Source organism: Eleginops maclovinus, chromosome 20 (assembly GCF_036324505.1).
Source record: "Eleginops maclovinus isolate JMC-PN-2008 ecotype Puerto Natales chromosome 20, JC_Emac_rtc_rv5, whole genome shotgun sequence".
NCBI lineage: Eukaryota > Metazoa > Chordata > Actinopteri > Perciformes > Eleginopidae > Eleginops > Eleginops maclovinus.
This window is the reverse complement of record NC_086368.1, coordinates 12,927,319-12,949,179: the sequence shown is the minus strand read 5'-3', so window position 1 is coordinate 12,949,179 and position 21,861 is coordinate 12,927,319. Positions and strand designations below refer to the sequence as shown.

The following is a 21,861-nucleotide window of genomic DNA, read 5'->3' as shown; positions in this document are numbered from 1 at the left end:
ACTCATTATACACACACAAACAGAACAAAGCACAAACAGTCATCTCAGAGTTACTGCATACGTTGCAGCACAGCAGAGTGTCTTTCACATCCCTCTATCTCTTCCTTTTTCTTTTTTACCCTCCCCCTATACTGTCTCTCTTTAACACACACATAAACTCAGCATGGATGCACACAGTATGAACAGAATGCTACGCCACTGTATTTTTTGGAAATGAAAATGGAAACTGGCACCAATTAGGGAAACCAATAAAGTAACCTCAGTTCTATACATCTGCCAAGTGCTAGATGGGATTCAACCGGAGGGTATAGAGTTACATCGAGCCTTAAGGTTATCATCCAGATAACATCACCCAGTTATGACAATGGATGCGATGACATCCCTCTTCTCTGCCTTTAAAGGAGCAGAACATCACTTAAAACCGATTTTGTATCACCTGGGATGAGTCTGTTCCTTGTAGGTTTTTATTAACAGGACGAATTCAGCCCGTCTAATAGCCTTTCATTAGGTTAGTCAATGTTTACATGCACAGTCAGCACAGATAACTACCAGCAGATCAGTAAGAGGGACATGTTTTGATTTAGTTAAACACTTTCTAATTGAGACCCTCATGGCTGCTGCGATTAATTGGTTCCTGCAGAGCACTGGATCTATGAGGAGAAAAGGAAGGAGGCAGATGGGGCAGTAAGTTTATCTTAGACTCTGGTAGAGACACAGTAATTGAGTAATGATCCTGTGGCCCTCTGGTGCTGATGTGGTGTTGAGAGCAACGGAGAAAGGAGCGAGAGAGACCTGAGCTTCAGGAGAACCACTAAATGCTGCCACATTCATCAATGGCAGTGACGCTATGCCATACGACAATCACGTGATCAGCCACGCGCTTACACTCTTGCATTTCAGATATCTTTCTCTGTCTGATTTAAAGGCTAGCACACACATCAGGACATCAAGAAACAGTTTTTACATCACTCAGAAAACACCATAAATGTTAGCAAATTCAGATAGATATTGATCCACTTAATTACACTTAATAACCAAAAAAAAAAGAAAAAGACCTTTCCCTATATTTAGTCCAGTGATTTTTGTTCTGAACTTAATCCTAACAATTGTATTCTCAAATCATAAAACAGATCTGATTTTACAATGAGGCGCAAACAAATGATGTTGCCCTGCTTATAGGGGTGTCACATTACAAAACACATGTGTTGTTTGTATTTTGTAAGTTTTTTTCCTGGTTCCCTATTCTTATTTTTGTGCACCACTGCAGCATTTCTATCTATAAGGCATTTACTTTATGTGTTGTCAAATTTGTGAATATGTATCTCAAGTTGGTAGTATTATAATTATTTGCAGTATTTATTTATTGTGAAATATATTTATAATGTTCTTGTTCTTTGTATACATACACACAATTAAGCAAGAACACACATGCAGTGACCAGAATCAAGTATCAAACTCAGATGTGGAAATCTCCAGTCCACTGGGTGAAACAAATATATGCACAGAAATATATATATATGTCAGAAACTTCTTAAATTCTCCTTCACAATAACTCATGTCTCCCCTCCAATATGTTTTGTATAATGAAAACAATTTTATTCTGGACAGTAGTTTGTTTTTAAAAATGAAAATTCCCTCTGTGGCTCTTAGTGAACACCCGTTTAGCCATATCCTGATGTTTGCTTCATTTATTGCTCTTTTCTTCCCCCTGGGCTATCACTCCCCCTCATCTCCTGTTCTATACCATCTACCGTTTCCTGTCTCTCTACTCCTTTCCTGTCTTCCATCTCTCCTTGAGTCTCTCCATCCCTACCACCTCCTCTGTCTCTCTCTGGCCTCTCTGTCTCCCTCTCTCACTCAGTTGGACTCATGTGGGACTGATTGAGCTTGAGGATCCAGCCCTCATCAAAGGCTGAGTGTGGTTGAATGCGAGCAAGCCACTGAGGCTCCAATCTCGCACTGGTTAATGAGCCCCCTCTCCCCCCTTCCTCGTCCTCCTCTTCTTCCTCATCCCCCCCAGCCCCTGCATCCCTCCAGCGGCAAAGTCATACGACACAACCTCCCCCTTTCCTTCCCTTTTTCCTTTTTCTCCTCCTTCCTTCCTCCTTCCCCCAGCCTCTCCACACTTCTAATGTCTCTCTTCTTTTATGCGGCCCCTCTCTGCTCTTTCAGCTCCTCTTGCTAATGCAGCTTCCTCTATCATTCATCTATATTCCAGCATTTAAATCCCCAAATGTTTTCCTATTTTCCTTTTCTCCCTCTCCCTCTCCCTCTCCCTCTCCCTCTCCCTCGTTCCCCAGTCCCTCCCCTCTCCATCAGCCACAGTCGCTCTTCAGGCTCAGTTCCAAACCAAGGCTGGCGTCTGTCTCTCTGTGTCCGACCCCCTCCTCCTCCTCCTCCCCCTCTAACCACCACCACCACCACCGCACTGATGATACATACACTCTCTCACTCTTTGCTGCAGACCCTGACTTTAATCACTGCACGCACTCCAGCCGCACACTTGTGCAAGTGCACATCTTGCACAAGCGTGAGCAACGCTGTTCACAGGTGGGAAACTATCAAGCTGCTACATGTATGCACACGTGCTTGTAAACACATTTTGGAATAATTTTGCTATAGCATACATGAATAATTTATTATTTCCGTCTTCAGTTCTCCTTTACTGTAGAGAAGCAAGAAAAAAAACACAATAATTTACATGACTGCAGTCAAACGTACAAAAGAACCACTTCTGATTTTATTCCAGATGTTTACAGGGTTGTGGTCATTAAATAAAATAATGACTTTATCCACATTTACAGGAACCAGTGAAAAGAATGTAATAATTAAATATTATGTGGATTTATATTATATATGTTCTTGCATCTGGAGAAGGGATGAACCATCCATATATTCTAGAGAAAGTATTTTGGGTTACAAATATAATATTTCAGTACACAAATGTAGCTGAGGCTTAGCAAGTGTTTAAAATATTGTAATGTTACCATTTCTATGATGAAGCTGCAACTTAAATTATAAAGACATGTGTCAAGTTGTGTGACTCAAACCTGAACATGAAATTTAAAAATAATCATGAAATCTGAAAGAGGTAGAAATGTCTCAGATATTAAAATGGCAACGCTAAAACTATGATGAGATGAACATTATTGACTTTAAAAGTTTAACTGAGGGACTTAAATCACTATCAGTAAAATTTGACCATCTGATAACTAGCTACTGCCTCATCTGTGATTGGCATGTTTACCACTGTGTGCCTAAAGTGATGAGTCGCGATCTAAATTAATCAAAATGTGATGTGTAATTTTCACGCTGAGATGCGGTTAGACTGTTGTTCTAGAGAAATTATTTCAGACTCACCGCTCAACAGAGAATCACAGAACAGTCTGCTGCATCTTTCTTTAATAAACCATCTTTGGCAGAAGACACAGACTTGGTACCGACATCAGCATGCAGAGCACATTTGGCAAACAACAGCCAAGAGCTTCATTTTGTAATGTCGCTGCCTCATCAAATTAATTAGTAATAGCTGATGAGTCCAAAGGCTACAAACATGTGACTGATATCTAAAATATTTTTTTATAGTGGAAATGCACAACATCCAATAGAGGTGTAGTAACTACAGTACAGTTGATACATTAGCAACCTCAGATTCTTGTTATTTAGCAACATACAAATGCCAACAATCATTATTTTCCTCCATACAATAATTATTTGGTTTTGTATGGTTTTATTCTCATTAAACATTATACCACACTTGGCAGAAGTATACACAATGCAAAACCACAGTTATTATTTTCAAGCAATACTTTGGTCCATTGTGTCATCTGCATTTGTTTAGTGTTTGCCATCTTTCTTTCATAAAAAACTGCCAGTCCGCTTCAAAACACGGCCCATGTATCATCACCTTAGCACTCAGCCTCACACCCTTTCTGGCCCGTCTCCCGTCTTTGTTGTGTGTGGTTGTCTGGATGAGGCAGAGAGGGGAAGACCAGCAGTCAGACCACTGCATGTGTTTCCAATTCCCCCCTTAGCAGACCTTCCCTCTCCTCTCTTGGCCTCCGCGTGCCCTCCCATCGCTCCTTTCCTCTCCTCTGTGTGTGTCTTTTGCTCCCCATGTCCACCAAATTGCCCATTAGACTTTCTATTTGTCTATCTGCTGGCCTGACTATCTGCTGGCCTGACTATCTGTGGCGTGGCAGCCAGCTAAAACAATCCTCCAATCTTTGCCAATTACACCATGGGAGACCACTTCTAACATTTTATTCCACATAGCTGCTAAAAGCCAACTTCTAACACACACACACACACACACACACACACACACACACACACACACACACACACACACACACACACACACACACACACACACACACACACACACACACACACACACACACACACAGAAATGCGTTCTTAAGAAACTATTTATTGTGATCATGAAACAAACATATGCGCCATTGCATTTTAGTAGCAGCAGATTGCATCTCAATGAAAGAAAAACTCCCTGGCTGTTAGAGACATACTACTCATGTTTATGTTTGGTGAAAACATGTTAATGGATTTAGATGATTGGAACAAAGCAGTTTTATTTTTGTGGGCAATAAAGCTCCTCCTCTGTCCTGTTTTGGTTTTATATGTCCATCATTTGGCTGAATAAACTGTAAAAACATAGTTTATTAGAGTAGGACATTACATCTGGTTTTATCATTATGGAGTCTAACATATATGTTCTAAATATGTTCTCACTGCTTTTCTGTTTTTATGAGATGTTTGAAAAAGCAAAAAATCTTCTGTTCCAAGAAAAACTGAGTGATCAACCTCACACATTTCCAGTCGCAGACAGTGACCAAAAGAAGTCGAATGATGCGGTCAAGCGCTGAGCTTAACATCGTTGTTGCATTCTGTAATAAAGAAAGGAAACCTACAAAACCAAAGGCCCTCTGAGAGGAATTATTAATATCCTGTCAGCAGAAAATTTGCTGTACGTTTACATGTCCTTACTCCTTTTCTTTGTTTTGTCTTGCAGTCGTTCTTCTGTCACCACATCACCGACATCATGGTAATAAAACTGCAGACAGAACTGGAGAACGAATGGAGCACATTTATAGAACGTGTGTACGGTTGAGTATACAGTGTGTTTGACTTGGGGAAGCATGAGCTATAGGCGTATCCAGGATGTGTTTGTATGTACTGTATCTATATGTTAGGGAAATGTGCCAAGGAAACAAATAGACCATACTCAAAACCCATGGCTGGCATGACACACCAAGAGACAGAAGCTGTGTCGGCTGGTGCCAATGAAAATAATTTCAGAGCAAGATGAATGAACACGGTGCCAATCTATGTCTGTGCCTACAGTGTGAACCGGTGCCACACACAGTGAAAGGATCCTCTTGACAGTCATGGTGCGGTCCCTCCGATGACAGGGGTGTTTTTCTGACTCTAGTGACTATAGTACAAAGTAATTAGAGACAGTCTCCAGTAGGTCACAGTTTAGTCTGTAGTGGCCTTAAAAGAGACAGAGTGGGAGTGAGTGCACAAAGAAGAAGAACAACTAAAACTGGAAGGAAGTTGCAATAAATGTAACTCATCATGATGCATAATTTTCTTCTTGATGCAATGGTGGATAAGGTATTTAGATCCTTTACTTAAAGCCACCCTTTAGGTGTCCTTTTAGTGACAAAAGAGAATTGCCACCCGACTACATTTCCTCGGCTCTTCTGTCATCAGCTGAATTTCCAGCAGTAGTTTTTTTAGAAAAAAACATTCTGCTTAGCAGAGACAAAGTTTGCAACAAGTTGATAAAGAAGGTAAAACAACTAGCAAGCTAAAGACAGGTATATTTCCCTCAGTATTTGGTGGGAATTATAACTTTTATTTTTGTATGACCAGAACTGATATCCAAATATATTTGCTGAATGTGTAAATAGACAATTATTTGCTAAAATGACACATTTAAGAGTTTTAGCTGTTGTTTCTGCCCCCATGTGGCTGAACAAACAAATAATGCACTTTGACGACTCAAAAACAACTTCCATCAGATAAAGTTGTACATGTTTTTATTTAAAGTGTATTAACAATAACAGAATCAACTATGAATAATGGGAATAATGAGAACTATGTGTTATTTGACTTTTCTTCCTTCTCTCCTTATTATTTAGCTTTTTCATTATTATACATTTTTAAGCAGCTTTTTAAGTTGAGTTCATTTTAACTAATTTATGGACTAGTTCAATGTACTGTAAAACAATGCATAATATTGAAGAACTTTATAGAAGTTTAACTGTCAATAAAATGTAGTTGAGTACAAATTACTGTATTACCATAGAATACTCTGAAATGTTTTGGAGTAGAAGTAGTAAAATAAACATAATCACTAACTGTAAGGTAATTAGATCATCACCAACTGGAAATATAATAGTGATATTTGATAAGCATTTGAAGAAGTAAATGTTGGAATTAAACTTCTAGTCCCTACAAAACTGAATAGCAAATAGTAGTTTTATTTCCCTGGAAGTGGATCAGACCACATCATGCTCTAACCGTCCAACTTGGTTAAAGAATTGCGACACATTGGAAGCCATGAGACTGAGGAAGTTTACTCTGCATGAGTGCCATCCCTCAGTGCTGCTATAGGCTCCTGCTGAAGTCTGCAGATCTCGCTCGCCGCCTAGTTAACCCAGAATATCCTAATGACTTCCTCTCGCTGCCGAACCGCACTGTGAAGTCATCCATGTTTCCATGTAGCCTTAAGTGAGGAGAAGAGAGGAGAGGAAAGGAAACTAGACAGGATATAGGACAACTAGTAGCGGTAATGAGGTGTGCTCCGATGGCATAAATCCTCTTTAGAATAAGCAGCATCTGAGTGACTCTGTCACCAATGAACATAAAACTCATAACAACTTTTACATCCTGCTCCACTCAGCTTTAATGTTTCCCAATTTTCTGCCCAAGGCTTTAATATTTCTCCTGACTCCGCTTCATATGTGGAAAAACAGTTAATAACTGATTAGACTTTTTTATTGCCTTTACATTGAGGGTAATACAAAAAAAGAGAAATTGAAAGGGGGAATATACCAAAGCCCCCTCAGCAGGCCACCGAAATGTTAGTTGGGTTTTATCGCTGTTTTACATCAATGTCAGCTTTTGGAGATTGATGTTGAAGTAACCTCGCATATTGTTTGGATGATTCAGGGTTTAGGAGCAGGGCAATACATATTTTTAAAGTTGGATATCAATTTATAGTGGTTGTGTACTCTCAAAAAAGATTGTATATATTATCTATTGTTTTCTTTATGTGTTATCATTCTAATGTTATGGTCAGACAACCAATTTGTTCATCTTTTTTGTATACATATCTTTGTTTTTTTAGAGTTACAAATGCAAAGAAATATTATACAGTCTGTTCTTGAGATGGCTGGAACTTTAAAGCGATTGGTTGTCGCCATCTTGTGGTTTAATAAAACAGTCACTAACTCAATGTTTTATGTATATGATTTATGAATGACAGAAGTGTGAGCAGGCTTACAAACACAGTGGTGTAAAGTAACTAAGAAGATTTACTCAAGTAATATAATTAAATAAAATAAATTATTTGCTACTTTGTATTTTTACCCCACTGCAATTCAGAAGTAAATCATGCACTTTTACGCCTCTACCTTTATTTAATAGCTTTAGTTACTTTGCAAATTTGGATTTATAATGTGAAATATATGCAAAACCTAAATCAGACTTTAGTTACACCTGGAGTAACATTCACAAGGAACCCTGCAGTATACAAAGTCATTATAAACTAGCTGCATCTTTACCAGCTTTGATAACGCTCTAATCATTTTGAATCAATAATTATAATCAAAATATATAATATATACAATATAATATATTATTCTGAAATGGACCAATCTGCATAATGAGTAGTTTTACTTTTGGTACTTTAAGTATGTTTTGGTACTTATAATTTTCAACTTTTACATTTGTAACATTTTATTTGCAGGACTTTAACTTGCAACCGAGTATTCCTTAACTCTGGTATCTGAGTACTTTTTCCAACTCTGCAAACAAATGTTTAAATGCAACAAGACACACAAGAAAGAAAAAAAATACACTGAATAATACTCTTCAATTATTATCAAACATTTCTCTATCCCCTGAATCCCCAAACGAACAGTCAAATAATGCCCTTTGTATAAAATCATGTAACAATCTGTAAGTTATAAGCCAGTTTGAAAATGATCAGGCTTATTACATATTCTATTGAACTGTTTTAAAATTCTGAAATAAAGCAGCTGGGAGAAAACTATATTGTCTACAGCATCAACTTTAATGTAATATTTGGCAGCAATGATTCATTTACAAACATGAAAATTAAACACTTTTACAAGTGCAGAATACAGATTAAATAATAACATATTTGCCAGCCAATTCTCCAGCCTCTTTCTGCCAAGAGGGGACTTTTATTGGTAACCCTTTACTAAAAGTACATTTGCTAATACTTACTTGCTGAACTTTGACCTAAGTAGGATTTTGAATGCTAGACTTTTACCTGTAATGTATGTTATGAATTGTTATTTTTATTTATTTTAACATGTAAGTCTAAAGCACCACAATTATGTATACATTGTAATGAGATGTAGGACAATAAAACGACTTTAACCTACTTAATTTTACTGTGTTCAGCTGTGGCGCCCCCTTCCAGTTCGACGTTGCTGGTTCAACCTATCTAGTTTACTATACCGCATTATCATTGGTTCAAAATGTCGCCGTCGTTTTCCTGACCAATGCCCCAGTTTGACTTTTTGTCTAGAGGCCCTTTTTTGCATGCAGGCTCCTCCCCTTTTTTGTCCCAACCCCTCCTTCACACACACACACACACGCGCGCGCGCACACACACACACACACACACACACACACACACACACACACACACACACACACACACACACACACACACACACACACACACACACACACACACACCCCCCTGTGATGCCAACCGCTCCGTGGCTGGTCTGAACAGCATGTCTGTCGATGCGGTATAATCTGAAAGCAAACCGGGACATTATGGGGCAGACGGTGTGTTGATGGAGATGCGACGGTGCATGAAAGAGGTGATTACATTTGCAGCATTGCACGTTTTCACATCTGATAAAATGCATGTGTCTTGCGTTTAGCTGATGTTGCTAACTCACTTCTCTGTGTGGGCGGTCTATTGGTATATTGTTGCACGTTATCATTCATTCTCCTTCCTAAAAAAATCCGATCGTGCCTGTCGTTTCGTTTTATTGAAGACAGTTGGCCTCTGCGGTGGGATGAAGTATGATCGGCGATAAACACGCAGAGGAACACCGAGATAGAAATCTAAGTCAACATAATCAGTCTGGACGTCGGGGGGGAAGATAAGGACCGCGATGGCTTCGATGAAAACAACGTTATTCGTGTTTCTACACTGGGGTGAGTGCAGTCTGGGTGGCATCTGATTTCTCTCTGAACACAATGACTAAAGCCGCCTCTCCATCTGTCACATATAGATGCATTTGCATGATTGTTTCTTTAAGCAGACCAATCAGAATATTCATTTAGTTATCATTTGCGGCACGTAGCTTTATTCATATGATATAGCCCTAATGTGGGGCACATTTTTGTGGTCTGCACGTCTATTACCTACAATCCAAATGCACAAGTGACAGATAGGACAAACTAGTATCAAGCAAAAATCACTTACAGTCTATTTGATGTATGTTGTACTGATTTTTTTTAACAATAACATTTGTTTCTGTTGAAATGCTGGAAGTTCAGAGTAAAAGTATTCAGTATACCTACTTTATAGTTACAAATATACTAGTTTTATTTTACCCATTTTTATGGCTCAGGTTTGATTCTTTGACTTCAGTAATGTCATGCTTTTGTTGTTTATTTTATCTCATCAGTGTGTTTCTTATGTTTTCACCAGGTTTATTTGGCAATGTTGATTGTCAGAATATGCTGAACAGTTCAGCTACACTACACTCTGTAAACATGAAGAAGATATCTGACTTAAGGATATTCTTTGCCAAGAGAAAATACTGCCACATAATCAAATAAACCCAAAGTGCTTCAGAGTTTATACACTACTTTATTTTAAGCTGTAAATAGAACACACCACCCACCCAGGCAGTAAAAGATAAATCTGAACTATATTAATATATCTGGCAAACCGGACTACTTCAGTTTTGAACTTTGTACTTTACATTTTATGTATTTAGTATTGCTTGATCCTACACGTTAGACATATGGTAAAATATCAGATTGAACTCGAAAGTATAAATAAGTATATGAAGCCAATTTAATAACCAAATAGAAAAGGTTCATGTGTCAGTCCTGTGGTACAACATGCATCTCTTTGTGGGGTCTTGATCAGGAAATTGGGGCTCCCTTATGTTGCACAGTGTCTGCTCCAGACTGTATTGAGCTTTGTCATGAGCCGTGGTGTCCCCCAGGCCTATCAGTCCGAACCCAATGTTAATTAGGACTTGATCCGCTTAAGCCTCCCTCTCGTCTCCCATGTCATTATCTATGGGCGTGTTGTTATCAGGCCGTGGCTCAGCCTGTGAGAAAGCTCCAGTTGTTTTTAGGTGTGACACACGCAGAGAGGCTAGGGGTGCCAAAATGCACCCATCTAGTATTTCTGGTTGTTCAGGTAGTTCAATCAGCTCTAGATGGGGGTTTAAGGTGTGTTAGTTTTACTGCTGATCCTTTGTTCATAGTCAGTTTGTGGGTGTATGTTTGTTGACAGTTTTTCCCGGGATGATCACATCTTATTTGCATTTGGAAATGATGAGTTTTTCTCAGCTTTTGCCCCTGCGTGTTCATTTAAATCGTTTGGAAATCATTAAAAAAGTAATTTTTTCCCCCTTTCCAATCAACTTATTCTGAAGATGAGCTATCTGACATTTGACTGGCTATCCACTTTAATAACTCATAAGCTTAACTTTTCTATTTAAATTATTTCATTTATTACATTCACATTTAAATAGTGATAAAATCATTAGAAATCAAGTCTGTATAACCATTTGATTATTCGACTGAGCTTCCTTCTCCCAAAAGAGGAATTACTATACGTCAGTGCCCCTATCATGAGAGAATAGCAATGCAAAGAGACGTTTCAGTGCCTGTGGCTTAAAGACAGTTTCTGTATTTAAATAGCAGCTTGGTCTGAGCCTATAACTATTTCAGCGGGGTTCCAGGGGAAGTTGGGTATGTGGCCAGACAATGAGACTCTGTGAAATACAATCATTCTTCAACCTGGAAGCATGAAACCCCTGAGGCACTCGCACTGAATATTTCTCCTCTTAACCAGAACCATGAAACGCCCATGTTACCAAGTCTCTCTTAAACAGTAAGGTGACAGAGATGGTTTTATTTTTTCCTCTTGGCCTGAGTGACGTCTTTTGACAGTTTCAGTGTGAATTAAAGTCTGGAAATGTCAGGGTTAACTCTTTCCAAAGTACTGCACTCAACGACTTTCAGTTATTGCTGTTTTGAGCACTGAAAAATTACATTTGTGTTACTAAGGTGTATTTTTTCATTTGTTTTATAAACAGATCAATGGGTTATTTGAGGATGTAGTAGACTTTGTAATTGATCGAAAATAACTGTTTACAGAATTGTAAATGCCACTGTTTTGGAATGAGATACAGCCAGCTCTGGGTTTTTTTCTCCTAAGCTATTTGTATTGATTCCCTGTTAGTCAGTCATCAGCTCAGGATATTGATCAGTACCAACCATGCTGCGAGGCCAGAATGCGGCCCACAGGAAATGACATTATTGCAATCTTTACTCCCCATTCATCACAGTGTTTTACTCTCTAGCTGTCTCTCCATTTGTCTTTCACAGGGCTCCACTACGCTGTGAGTCGCGACGTATCTGTTCCTCCTGGGATCCTTTACCGTGTCGCAGGGTTCCCCCTCTCCCTGCCCTGTGCTGTATCGGGGTTCGAAGGACCACGTACGCAGGACTTTGAGTGGTACCTGTACAGGGATGATTCTGGTGGACATCAGATAGGTGTGGTGTCTACCAGGGACAAGGGCTTCCCTTACAACCCATTTCAGACTCGGGTGAAGAATGGGGAGGTGAGGGTGGAGAGGGACTCTGGGGACAAAGTCCGACTGGTGATCCAGAGACTTCGAGCTGAAGACCAGGGGAAGTATGAGTGCTACACACCCAGCACGGACATGACATACCAGGGGAACTACAGCGCCTCAGTGCCTGTCAAAGGTCAGTGATATGTTTGTAATGTATTATGAATAGTTTTTTGGGCATCCCGATATCTGAGGGTTTTCAAGTTGAATCAATCGATTCCAATTCTGCGAAAATGTAGAACTCATGTTCCAGTCGTGTTCTTTAATGTCTAAGAACAGGCCAAACCTTTGGAAATGGAAAATAAAATATTTAGTTGGGACATAGTTTCAACTAGAATTGTGTATACCAGTTCTCTATTTGGGAAAAAACATCAGCAACGCTGTACTAGCCAGATGGATGACATTTATTAATCATACTATGTGTTTACTTGGTACATGACAACATTCCTCATGTCAAAGCTGTTATTTACACTTGGCATCTGGAGTTTTTCTTTCTATTTACAAAGATCTGTCTGCTCAAGCTATCCACAACATTTTGCCCTTTCCCTAACCCATCCACATAGTTACCAATACTGTTCCTTATAATTGTCTTCTCTGTGAACCACTAAGTTTATGTTTGTGCAGCCTTATTGTGTTATCTTCATAATAGTTGGGTTATTACCCTTTGTTTGGCAAAGTTGGAGCCAACCTCTGAGTGTGGTAAACATCTTGCAGTAACTCTCAGCTACCTCATTTCATTATATGCTTTTTGTGTTCTAAACATAGACATGTCTAAACAGCATACAGGCAATATAAATTCAATTTGGCATCTTGTTTTTCTCCTGCCTGCCTCCTGTAGCCTCTCGATATAATGTAATTGTCTGTCTTTGTCTCTTTATACACCTGCAGTGATCCCTGACACACTCCAGGTCAGCTATACCCGCTCCCTCACCAGCCAACCTGTGCCAGAGGGGGCCGAGTTAACTCTGACATGCTCAGGAGGCATACAATCAGAGCAGCTCACCCATCTGTCTGTCACGTTTGGAAAGCGTAATAATGGAGAGGGCTTGGGGGCTGAAGGTGGAGGGGAGTTCAGCAACATAAGGGAGATTATCTCCATCGACAAGCTGCTGGGGGTTGTCCCTGGACGTATGTACAAGAAGCGGTACGATGATGGAGAGATCACGCTTGAGAAGAGGAACAAGGAAGGGGGTCTGGGCGAGTACGTGATGAAGATGAGGGCAGTGCAGCCAGACGACAGCGGCTCATATTTCTGTGAGTCCACGCAGTGGATTCGCGACCCCGATCGATCCTGGCAGAAGATCGCCCAGAGGACGCTGGATATTGGCAACTTGACCGTTCAGCAACTAGGTCAGTGTGAAACTGTGCCAGTGTTTGTGCTGACATTTGCTTAAGTTAGTACAGAGTGTTGCAAGTCCCATGGTTACACTACAACGTGCATGTTGCACAATTATCTTTGTTCACTAACCATTGTTTAACAACTTACATTTGAATGATGAGGTTAACAAAAACCTCGTCAAAGGAAAGGAGATGTTTTGAATTAAAGTTGGCCGCTCTGGTTACAGGATAAACCCGAGATAATATCAGCAAAACGAGTTTGGTTTCTACTTCAGTATAAAACTATTTTTCCTGTCAGTGACGTCAGTCGGATGGACTTGCAGTGTAAAGCCCTGAATGTTTGTGTTACTTACAATTTATCTGAATGGCTAGTGTGCTGGCTGAGCAGTCTACTTGTGCTGGGCTAATTAAATACCTAACTGGATACAGTTACTCTGCTTGTTGTTGTTTGTGTGAAGTTTTGGGCTGTCCAAAAAATCCATCTGATTAGATGCATGGATCACTGGATCTTTCCTCCCGTTTGGTGGATGGATGGACATCTCAGAGCTACTATTGATTTATCGATGTATCTACAGATTATTTTCTTCATTAATCAGTTATTCTTTTGGTCTATGAAACCATGAAAAATGCCCATCACAATATCTTAGTTCCAGAGGTGACTTTATCAAATGTCTTGTTTAACTGTCCTAAAATATTTGCTCAGGGTGTACATCAAAAGTTTAATACCTATATGATATTATACCAATTCTCTGGAAAACAATAATATATATTGGGTGATATTATAAAGACTGCCACTAGACCATTTCTCCTTCATTCTTTTCATGGGCCTGCGATCAATATGAGACCATATAATCCTCCCATTTTACACAATCGGTTAAATAAATGTCTACTAAAAAAGCCAATTAAATGTGATTTGACAATTGTATTACTGGGCTCTAAACATTGGGCGGTTTACTTTGCATTGATGATATTGGATTGTTGATCATTTAATTCATATTTAAATCCTCGTCAATGCAGCGCTTACTGTTATGTGAGACAACAAGCAGCAAGTGCTCCCTTGAGAGAACCAGAAACTATCAAATGTGTATTGACTATGTGATGTGGGCTGTCAGAGCGCCTGACTGACGCTCAGTTCTTTGCTGATTATCCAGCTGGATTTTAGAGGTCGATAGCTGGCTGGCAGGCAGCAGAATAACTTCCTGCTGCCTTGCCGCTCGGCTCAATTTAAATTCTAAAGAGCTTGTGTAGATCTGAAGGATTAAGTAATCTTTCCTCCCACCTTGGCCCCTTGTAGCCCACAAAGAGGATGACTATCTCTCTGGCCGACTGATGTGTCCATTACCGTCAGAGCTGCTGTCCATATTTTGCCATGTTGGATATGAAAGTTAACTCGATATAAACATAGAATAAATGTATTTATACTGGAACAATTATTCAAGTTTAATATTGAGTTTTTCTCTTTTTAATAACGTTTCTTGCTGTTGAGATTCACAACAACTTCTTTATAATGCGGAACTAGGGATAGAAGCTGACTTGTATTTAGGTCAAATGTTTTCTCTTCAAAATTGAAGTTGAAGCATTGAATCGCTTTAATGCATGCATTGTTTTTCTGACAAGCACTATTACGATTTGTATTCATCTGGCCCCTGCAGTCTGACCCAGTCTCCCCTTTGTTTAGATAAATAATGTGTCTGTTATATTTTGAGTAGGTCTTTGTTAGGGGAAGTATTGTGTGCTTCCCTCCCATAATGGACCAGTGTTTACTGATTAAATGAAAACTAAAACAAAGAAATGCCCATATACTCAGTGTGTCAGAGTACAACACTGTTATTTTATAAACATGCATGTATAAGAAAAACTACAAGTTCAGGAATGCTGTTATTATTTAAAGCAGAAATTAGTTACCTGCTGTTTGATCCTTTTAGTTAATAAAAGAAAATAGCCCCAAGACTTGTTGGGAGGTTCAATGATCAGATTTAGTATAAACAGAATCTATAATTTTCATAGTTATTTTTCTTTTGTGTTCCATTTTGTTTTATGCTGTAATAATTACTTTCTAATGTTTGCTTTCTGGTTAATGTGGTTATCCATTTGATCTTAAACATTAAATATGTAATGTACCAGAGAGGCCACTTTAGCTTTCCCACAGAAATGAGACTGTATTCCACTTCCTGTAAATATGTTTACTGTCACAGTCTAATTGCCTGTTTGAGACCCCTCCAGAGGATTTCCTGTGCTTTCACTTTTAATAAGCTGTCTGCCTCTTCTTTTCACCAGCGGAGTCTCTGAGTATAACGTCCTCTCCCAGAGGCGAGGTGACCCTGCAGGTGGGGGCTCCTCTCATCCTGACCTGTGAGGTGTTAGGGCTGCCGTCTGAGGTAAACTCAGGGCTGCTGGTTCAGTGGATGAAGAGGGGATCAGCGAGCAGCGATGGAGCTGGGAGTGGGGGGGTCGAGGTAAAGACTCTCATTCTGCTCACTTGTTTTGTTGTTTTGCTCCTTGGAGTATACCTCATTCTTTCAAGTATGTAAGTAAATGCATGAGTTATTGAACAAACAGGTCATCAAGAGGGAAATTATGAAATATTTGACGTTAAAATTGTAATAACATTTTACACTAGCATTTGCATTAGTCCATTTAAAACAATAAGAAAAGTATATACTTTTATTTGCGTATGTTTGAATAATTGTATCTTGTTTTTTGTTATTTCTTGGTTGAGAATCAGTTTGAAGAGAATTGTAACGTTGCTGCTTAAACAGACTACATTATTGTCAATTAAATTATTACCGGTGTGGATGGGCTATCCATCACAATCATAAAGTCTAATTTATTTTCATCCAAAATTACTACTCCATGGTTATTCACCTCACATTACAGATTTGAAAGGTTTTCCGGTGGGGTGCATTCAAGTACTGCAAAGTTCTGATCAATTACACTTTAGAGTTGGCTTTGAAACAGCAACAGCAGTCCAAAAGGGACATTATGATTTTAAAGACGTTTGTCTTTTATATATATTTATATATTTTTTGGTCAATTGCCCAAAATGTAATTAAATTTTGAATCTGACACATACTAACACATTGTATTGAACTTTAAGGTGGAAGTGGCCCGGTTAAGCCCGGACGGTGTTGTGAGTTGGGGAGACGACCTCAGCCGAGCTAGTGGGGGCTCCATGGAGAAAGTGGGGGAGGGGAGATATACTCTGAAGCTGTTCTCAGGCCAGCCTTTAGACTCTGGGGTGTACCGGTGTGTGGTGAGTGTGTATGCTGGAAGAGCAAACCCTGACCCGTCCACTCCTGTTACACTCACCCAGAGGTCTGAGGGAGTCACCGTCAACCTCAAAAGCAAAGGTAAGGAGGCGCTACATGCATCTTCAGTGACACAATGACTTCATTTTTCTCCGTTTGAATACATTTTCAGTTTAGGGACTTCTGTATTGGATTTTTTAATGACATTATATAAGAGTTTAAATTCATGGGGCCTGGTTTGTTTGACATTTGGCTTTGATGGGCTGATTTTAATCTGCAACAAAACCTCTGATACATGTTGCACTAATCTCACCTCCAGATTTACAAATATCTCTGAAAATCATACAACTTTGTATTTACTGAGAAGTGGTTTTACTGAAAAGTTGTATAATAACTTAGTATAGAATGCTGTGCTCAAATATAGACAGCATTTTTGTATCTGAACTTGCGTCCTTTCAAATTTTCACTAAGTGCTAAAATGCTGCTTAAACTTGGGTTAACTAAGATCACATTGTTAAGTAAATAATTGCATTTTAACATTTGATTGAACACACAATATTCATTCAGTTTCATTCTGACAGTCACATTTATTAAGTATACCCTCTATATTTATTCTTTGAATGTACCATTTTCCTCCTCAGATGTGCTGGTTGCAGCTGTGGCTCAGCTCCCTCGAGGCCCACTGCTAAAAAGAGGCAGCACCATCACCTTGATCTGCAACGCCACCGTGACGACCACAGGTCCCGCCCAGGCACAGGTGCAGTGGCTGCGGTGGCCAATCCCTGCTCGAGTTATCAAGAAGGTGGAGAGCCCGGCATCTGCTGTTACTGTACCGAATCCCCCTGTGCAGGATGGACCGAGCGTGATAGCCGCCCTCATGTACGACGGTGTTGCCGAGATCTACGCTAACACTAGCGAAGTTAGCATCGACCGCCTGTCGGGTATCAGCTACAGACTCAGGGTCCACTCGGCTACAATGGATGATCAGGGCATGTATGCGTGTCATGCCCAGGCGTGGGGTCAGGACCCTCATGGAGGCTGGTACAACACAGGGGCCAGAGCAGAGTCCAATGCAGTGACCGTCTACCTGTATTCCAGAGGTAAGAGTCTCCTAGGGTTGGGTTTTTAATAATCCTAGTGATTGTGGATGCATTTTAAGGATTACAAACAGATCCAGTTTATCCTTTATTTTAGTGTTAATGAAACTCATAATAGTCATCAGTAATCTTGATATAATGACTGATGATGAATGAATGAAATCACTCTACTGTAAGGCAGCCTTTAAAACCAGGAAACACTTGATCCAATCTGGTGTTACTGTAACTCTGACTGTACCAAAAGACATAATTACAACTTTCATTTATAATACTTTATGTACATTTGCTTATATTGAACATTTAGGAGCATGAGTTTTACTTTAAATGGAGGATTTTTATACTGTGGTGTTACTACTTAAACTTTCAGCACCATTGACTTTACATCACAAGCTGGAGGGTGGCCTGTGTAAACGTTGAGAGTAAATTTCAAAGATTTACTCTCAACCTTGAGAAATGTCTGCACATTTTAAGTGAGATTTATTCTTCTCTATAATTTTCTATCAATAGCAGGGCAGAGTTCCCCTGTACTTGCATATTCAATATTTATATATGCACTTTATGTCACTTGTTCCTGTCCCATCTAGCAGTAATGTCATTCCGTGGGATTCTGACCTCGTGGACCAAGAGGACCTAGGGCTGCAATTAACTGGCTTGTTTTTCAAAATCAGTATTTTCTTGATGGCTGTTTCTTAAAAAAAACAAAAAACTGTAAAAAGTACATGTTATGATTTCACAGAGCACGAGGGGACGTTTACATTTTATTGTCAAACTAACAACCCAAGATATTAAAATGAAGCTAAAGCATCAGATCATTAACCTTGAAAAGCTGAAACCCACACATGTTTTGCATTTTAACTTGAAACATTGAATCTATTGACAAACACGTTGCAGAATAATATTATGTTGCTCAGTTCTGCTTCAGATTCTTTAAGACCTATTTCATATTTCACCTTTTAATTATTAATGTATTTGAACAAGTGTGTCTGAAACATATCTTGAAAGGAGTGGACTTGAGTCCAAAGACTTACAGTCAAAATATCCATAGTGTATTTGTACTCGTATGTACTAAATATTTACAGAAGCAGAACAGATATGTTGAGCACAGTGATCCTCTTTACATTGACCATGTGTTGGCCGTTGTAGCGTTAGTTGTTTACTTTCTCTCTGTTCTGGGCATGGATCCTACATTTTGTTACAGACACCACATTACTGAATCTCCAGCTGAAACTGTGCTTTTGGTTTTTCCAACTGGACAGTCCATTCACTAGCTTTTTATATAAAAAAAAGACACTTCTTTTGACTCTAAGTGATTGTACATAATACAGTAGTGCTTTTCTCCTTTTTTAACACTGGAAAAACATTGCATTTCTTTTGACAAATGTCACTTTAAATGACATCATCCTTGTATTTTCTATTACCCTCCCCCAGCTGAAGACCTCCTCCTCATCCCTCTGGTTGTCGGCGTCTCTTCGGCCTTGTTTGTGGGCATCCTCATCATCTCAACAGTGACCTGTTGCTTCATGAAGCGACTGGCAAAGCAGCGCACTCCAAAATAAGTTGACCCGCTGTTGCTGCCGATCTGAAGTCTGAATGTTTGCGAAGAGGCACAAAGACGTGATGCCCAGAACATAATGGGCTAAAAATGGTTGAGAAATAACTTAAAGACAAGAATGAAGTGAAAAATGACCCTGCTGGTTTTCTGTGTTTAGACCTTTCTGTTTAACAACCAATGCCAAAAGATTCTGTTTTAAATTATCTTGTATTTTTATATCCAAAACTCCTCTAGACATATTTTAGTCACCATACAATGACCCTTACTGGGCCAAGCCCTACATTTTTTTAGACCATTTTGATGTTAGTTAACCTAGATTATTAATGATCCCTTTGTTGCAGATTAACTTTCGGTCCAGAATGGAAAATGGTAAAAATTGGCAAGATTTTTGTGACATGGTCAAAAGTAAAGAAGGTACTGCAGGTTTCTTTTGTTTCACATGAGAGAAATCTTTTAGTTGCAGTAAACATTCTCAAGGAAAATTCAAACAAACTACCCTCTTAAAAGTCATTGTTTGATTGTTTCATTTTTAGATCAACACATTTCGTAACAGTTCTATTTTCACACAAAGGATATTCTGTGTTTTCACAAATTGTTTATACTGTTCCAGTTGTTTTCCTCACACTGCGTGTTTTTCTTTTAATGTCTATGTCCGTCTGCATGATAAAGCCTCTAGCACTGCCACTGACAGTCACATGAATGCTGATGGGAGCAGTTCAGCCTCCAAAACTTAATATAAGCAGGGACCTTCCACTGCTTGCAGCCCAAAACCACTCTGCATGTAAACACAGTCTCTGTCTGTTACTTAATAAGGCAGGCGCTGGCTGGAGGCTTTCTAATGCCAAGACCAATTGAGAATCAATTCTAAACACAAGCATTCCTCGCCTGTGACGCTTCACACTGAAGTGAGTTTTCTATATGGACTTGTATAGATTCGACTAAGATAAATGGACAATATATCCATTATGCACTGAGCCAATATGTAAATATTGTATGGAGTTTAGCAGTTTTTATTTTTCTTGATGCGAGAAAGACTGCTTTCTTTGGCAAAGCTCTTGTGTTTAATATTCTGCAGCAGTCTGTTCTGCTCTTTTGAAGCACTTAGACACAAATGGGACTGCGACCAAAGCTCCTCGGTATCCTTCTCTTACTTGATATCCTTCAGGCTGAAAAGTCACTCCTTTGCTGTACTTGAGCAAATACTTATAATAGTGTTTTTTTTCCTATTGCCCTTTGTGTCTGAGACAGAAAAACAGTACTGTGTAAAAGAATCCTCTGTTTGTTACACTAACAGAAAAACGTTTGTGTTGTTTAACACGGTTTGGATTTCTTGTCCCGAGTTTAAAACCTCCTAAGCAGCACAGTCATATGACCTAATAGTTGAGTGAAGTCTCACTATCGTTGGCATTGCAGTCATCATGTGGTTCAGGCCACACATTGCTGCAGCCAAGACCTATTATGACTATAGCCCTGCTGCTAGCCACCAGAAATCTGTAGGACAGATTTATTCTTTGCACACTCATGATTAGTGAAATCCATCCTCCACCTCCTGTCCGGAGTAACACTTAAGAAAAGTTTGAGCTTGCCCACATTGTGTGCCCACTTAAAGCAAGATACATGTTTGTGGAAAGGAGGAAGAAAGTCAAATATGTTGTTATCCAGCTTGTGGTTCCCTCTTGAAATTATTCCAGGTCATTTTTCTGCTTTGCTAAGTTTGTTTGCACTGAGCTATACTTTATGGTCGCAGTTTGTCTTACTGTCTGTGTCTGTCTCCTGGTTTCAATATGAGAGTCCATCTGAATCTGCCTCTCCTGCCCAACCTGTGTGCTCTAAACCCCCGATTATAGATGTTTTTCACGGATATTAGGGAATAAAAATCACGGCTCTGCTTGCTTCCTGAGCCACTTTGTTCCAGATCAACTATTCAGAGCTGATTTGTTCCCCCACATACCCAACCGCCACATAATAACACACTTTTGCACACACATGCACTAAATGATTCCCAGGCATACACAGCCCAGAAGCAGCAGCACAGTGGTGGCTGGTGTTTCAGATGAAAGTAGGTGAGTATCTGCGTGCTCATCTCTAATCCCTGGTTATGACTGCAGTTTGTATCCTGCTGCCCTTCCCCCTTTATCTCCCACTATATCTCTTACAGGCAGTGTGGCTCGCAATCAATTCATTTCTTTCTCTTCCCTGAGAAATACAGCCAGCTGTTAAAAGTGTAGCTCACAGCGTGCAAAGTGTGAAAGCTGCTGTCTAAGTTGTACTATTCTTTAAGGCTGTGTTTAACCCTTTTGTGAAGGTGTTATGTTTTGTTTGGACTGTTTACTCTATGCTTTAATACCACTGTTCCTGAATGCATCTTGCTACCATTGAAATACAAAAATGGCGGGTTATAACTCAGTTTGTTTCTTATGGTGCTTTGGCGAACCTGCCAGTTGTCAAACCAATAAACCACTCTGGAATTAAAGTGTCACTTTGATTTCATTTATTCCTTTATT

General features: G+C 39.5%; 1 protein-coding gene across 2 annotated transcripts; it reads left to right on the top strand.

The window, feature by feature from the left end:
- The first annotated feature begins 8,982 nt into the window (after positions 1-8,982).
- Positions 8,983-21,830, top strand: igsf8 (immunoglobulin superfamily, member 8). 2 transcript variants are annotated; one of them, XM_063911187.1, is made up of 8 exons: positions 8,983-9,113; positions 9,298-9,456; positions 11,878-12,258; positions 13,011-13,472; positions 15,738-15,916; positions 16,558-16,810; positions 17,350-17,808; positions 19,234-21,830. In XM_063911187.1, the coding sequence occupies exons 2-8, from the start codon at positions 9,414-9,416 to the stop codon at positions 19,359-19,361; spliced, it is 1,905 nt and encodes a 634-aa protein (XP_063767257.1). In that variant the 5' UTR covers positions 8,983-9,113; positions 9,298-9,413; the 3' UTR covers positions 19,362-21,830. The 2 variants fall into 2 exon arrangements, with proteins under 2 accessions (XP_063767257.1, XP_063767256.1); XM_063911186.1 differs by having other exon boundaries at positions 9,294-9,456.
- The last annotated feature ends 31 nt before the right edge of the window (positions 21,831-21,861 follow it).